Genomic DNA, 3,974 nt, shown 5'->3' on the forward strand with positions numbered 1-3,974 from the left:
GGCCGCTGTGTGGATCTGTTATCGAGCTTCAGATGGTAAAGGTGCAGATCAGCCGCTGCTGTCCGCTCGCACCTCTGTAGGGCTGTCATTATTAGAAGCCACTCTCCTGTTTATTTCACATGGGTATGGGGCTCTCTGAAGCTGCGCTGTCACCACCGGGATCTCCTGCTTCTCCCAGTCACCCTGTGAAAAGATGTGCTATTGTCAGGACCACTCTGAGATTGAGTAGATTGCTCATTAAAGGTTTACTTTACTGAAAGATTTACAATGACGATATTAATTAATCACCCAAAACCTTCAATAATTAATAATAGTAATTAATGATAATATGGGGTAAGCTAACCCTTTACATGCAGTGTTGTACAGTTTTGTTTGTTTTCCATCCCATTGTAATAGAGTTACTGTGGCAGGACCTTAAACTGTCCTATTGTGTTGTTACGTATATCAGCAAAATTTCAAAATATTATTTTCTCCCAAAAGAAAGAAGTTATTCCAGTTTTGCTTTCTGTAAAAACCTACGCTGCAAACCTTTATTTTATATATATATATTATATATATTTATGACATAAAGAGAATGTATAGTAGGGGGAGGGGGTTATTTTTGCACTACTCTCATCTTTCACCAGGAGCAAACTAACGGGTAAAAGGGGCGTGGCTAACCATATTTCAAGCCATCAGACCCACGTCATCAAAGAAGGTCTGCCTTTCCAGAGTGGAAGCAAATAATTAAACTTTGGTTAAAGATGACCAAAACGGATTCAGTTGATTTACTTGAAGGGAATAATTGTTCACATTAGGACTAACATGTGCGCTAGCACAAATCAAAATTGTAAATTTTGAGTTTGTGTGGACTTTATTCTCATTCAATGGTCTTTATTGGCTGCTCATAAACCAAGTATACTTTAATACTAAACTCATGTAGTGGCCTGGAGGATTTGGTTGATTCCTCAACTTCCAAATGTTTCAAAGCTTGAATTGATACTATAAAACTGACACCAGCTGTTGGAAGAATGTAATGAATAATGATAAAATGTCATTAAAAAGGGTGACAATTTGTTTTTTTTACACGTGCGATACTAGGTGTTAATAACTATTTTAATATAATATTTAGTTATAATAAATAAATAACTGAGCAATGCAGTAGCAAGAAGGTCGCTGGTTTGAGCCTCGGCTGGGTCAGTTGGTGTTTCTGAGTTTGCATGTTCTCCCCAGGTTTCCCCCACAAGTCCAAAGACATGTGCTATAGGTGAATTGGTTAAGCTAAATTGTCCGTAGTTTATGTGTGTGAATAAATGTGTATGGTTATTTCCCAGTGATGGGTTGCAGCTGGAAGGTCATCCGCTGTGTAAAAACATATGCTGGATAAGTTGGCGGTTCATTCCACTGTGGCGACCCCAGACTAAAAAAAGGGACTAAGCCGAAAAGAAAATGAATGAATGAATGAATTAAATAACTTTTATCATGTATATTCTCAGCTTGGCTCTGTGCTGCATTTTGTTTGCTGGTCAAAAACTATATACAGTAGTGTGACATATCCACAGGGAAGAAATCAGGATGTGGACAAATACATCAAATACAGCACTGTATGTTTGTTTAGTTTGTTTCTGCCAAGCCAAATGAATCCAATCCGATTCTTCCAGTTCTGTTTATACTGTATGAACCTGAAACTTGCAATTCTGTTGATTTTTTTCCGTACATCATTTTTACAATTAACTACTTGCTTGTTTGCATGAATATCATTAACAGATTGTCTGTTTATTAATTAATCCTCTGTTTTCATTTAAATTCTCAGATTACGTCTGTCTGAGGTATTGGGCATGGCTAGCATACTATCCACACCCCTTCAACTGTCTGTTTTGACAGCGCTATAACAACAAACAGAAATGGTGAGGAGGAGAAGTCTGCTAGGTTGTAATAACTCTTCCCAAACGCCTGTCTAAATAAAATACCTACTTTACTACATCCAATCAGCTTGCAGCAGAAAAACAAACCACGCCCACAGTTTTCTCATTTAATATTTCATTTCTCTAGGAACTGAGCCACAATATGAAGAACAAAATTGGTTGCAGCTTCTGATTCATGCAGACTTTAAAAACTATTAGAAGTTTATTGAAGTAGATATAATGATTTATTTATAGTGATAATTCAACCTTAAAGTGTGAGCAAAAACTGTCACAGAAAAAAACGAACAAATAAAACTACACAACTCCTACAAAACACACTTATATTTACACTTAACCCTTTCATAACTTTATAATCAATTTTTTAGGTTGTTTAATGTGATATTTGTAATGAATTGGATAAAAAACATATCATGGCTGTTTGTACCAAACCTATCTACCATAACCACTCTCTATTTAACATTGTATTTTTTCACACTGCATTCATAGACTTGATTAAAATATATATATTTAAAAATATATATTATAAAAGCATGATGAAATACGAACATGACACCCAAAGCCACATGTTAATACCAGGCAGAAACAGTAAAACATCAGTACTTAAAAATGCATGTAAAAACAGACAGACACAGGGCGTGAAATGCTGTACTTACAGGAAAGAGCTGCGCTGTGGACTGGTTGCAGTGCATTGAGAATGGTGCTGTGACGTAGAGCGAGTTCAGCACCTCTCCACTGAAACTGTCCCAGGACACTGAGGAGAACTGTTCTTCCACAGAGGTCTGAGGACAACTGCAGCTCTCGCGGCCCTGAAACCTACAGTACAGGAAAAACACTCAAAACAGCTTTCTTTCAAAAACACAGTGCTTTTTCACCAACCTGGACATTTTAGGCTTTACACTGCAATGTAAATATCGATGAGTTACTTTACTTTAAACAAGTGAGTAAACCAGCCTTAAAAACAACAAGTTTATTTTACTATAAAAAGGTCAGTAAACGCATTGACTTAACTTTTAGAATTATGCACATAGTTTGTTTACTTAATAATTATAAGCCAATGACTTTACTCTCTTTAGGTAAAGTTAACTAATCGCTTTTTACAGTGTAAGGTAAATAATTTATTACACCATAATAATTACACCATAATTTACTCATCCTCAAACCATCCTCAGTGTATACATGACTTTCTTCTTTCAGACAAACACAGTCATAGTAGTTTTCGATTTCATCCTCACTCTTCCATGCTAATGTTGCAGAATAGTGGCCCTAATTTTGAAGCTTCCAAAAGCCCATACAGTAAATTCATAGTCAAACCTATAAGAGGCCACTGCTTTAACACAGGTCTTATAAAGGGGATCGGTGTGATTTTGTTCCAAAATGATGTCTTGTTTTTAAATTATAAACTCAAATCACTGACTTCCAGCTACTGTTGAATGCACCTTTCTAAGACAAATTTGTACTGACCATAGTTGGGTGTAACGTGTTCCACAGTAATGCGTTATTGTAATCTAATTACATTTTTGAGGAACACAGTAATGCAACGAGTTACATTTTACATTTGTATAATTTGATTAGCTATGTAACGTACAGTCCGGAGATAAAATTACGTATTGATTTTATAAAAGGGGTCTGGGTTCCTCTCTGCGTGGGTTTATGACCCCTGACTCCGACCAGTCTGCGGTGAAAATCTCTGGGTGACAACTTCATTACTCCAGGACATGTTGCAGACATTCCCAGCTTTCTCTTTGTCCGAGCTTCAAAGGAATGTGGCAAATAAGATAAAAAAAGAAAAGGAAAAACCCATTCTTTGCCTCAACCTTTTGCCCACACACACAGACATTCCTCAATATTAAACAAAGTCATTCAGAACCCAAATTTCTTTCTTTTAAAAACTCCTAACCTTAGTAATTTGTATATTCCCTCATATAACCTGTATGCTTGTACTTTTAACCCTTTTAAAGCATCAGTAATGTAAGAACAGGTGAATCATGTTGATGTATCCCCTCGTTTCAGCAGGGTGTTTTCACACCTCTACTTTGGAAAAAGTCAGAAAAGTGGGCGTGTCCAGCTCTG

At 36.6% G+C, this 3,974-nt stretch overlaps 1 protein-coding gene across 1 annotated transcript in view; it reads right to left on the reverse strand.

The window, feature by feature from the left end:
* Nucleotides 1–3,974, reverse strand: part of dbh (dopamine beta-hydroxylase (dopamine beta-monooxygenase)) — a 42,159-nt gene continuing 38,185 nt past the window's right edge. Inside the window, 2 exon segments of the mRNA NM_001109694.2 lie at nt 1–183; nt 2,558–2,717. Of these exon segments, the coding sequence (NP_001103164.1) occupies nt 49–183; nt 2,558–2,717 (295 nt within the window). The 3' untranslated portion in view covers nt 1–48.

Source organism: Danio rerio, chromosome 10 (genome assembly GCF_049306965.1).
Source record: "Danio rerio strain Tuebingen ecotype United States chromosome 10, GRCz12tu, whole genome shotgun sequence".
Classification (NCBI taxonomy): domain Eukaryota; kingdom Metazoa; phylum Chordata; class Actinopteri; order Cypriniformes; family Danionidae; genus Danio; species Danio rerio.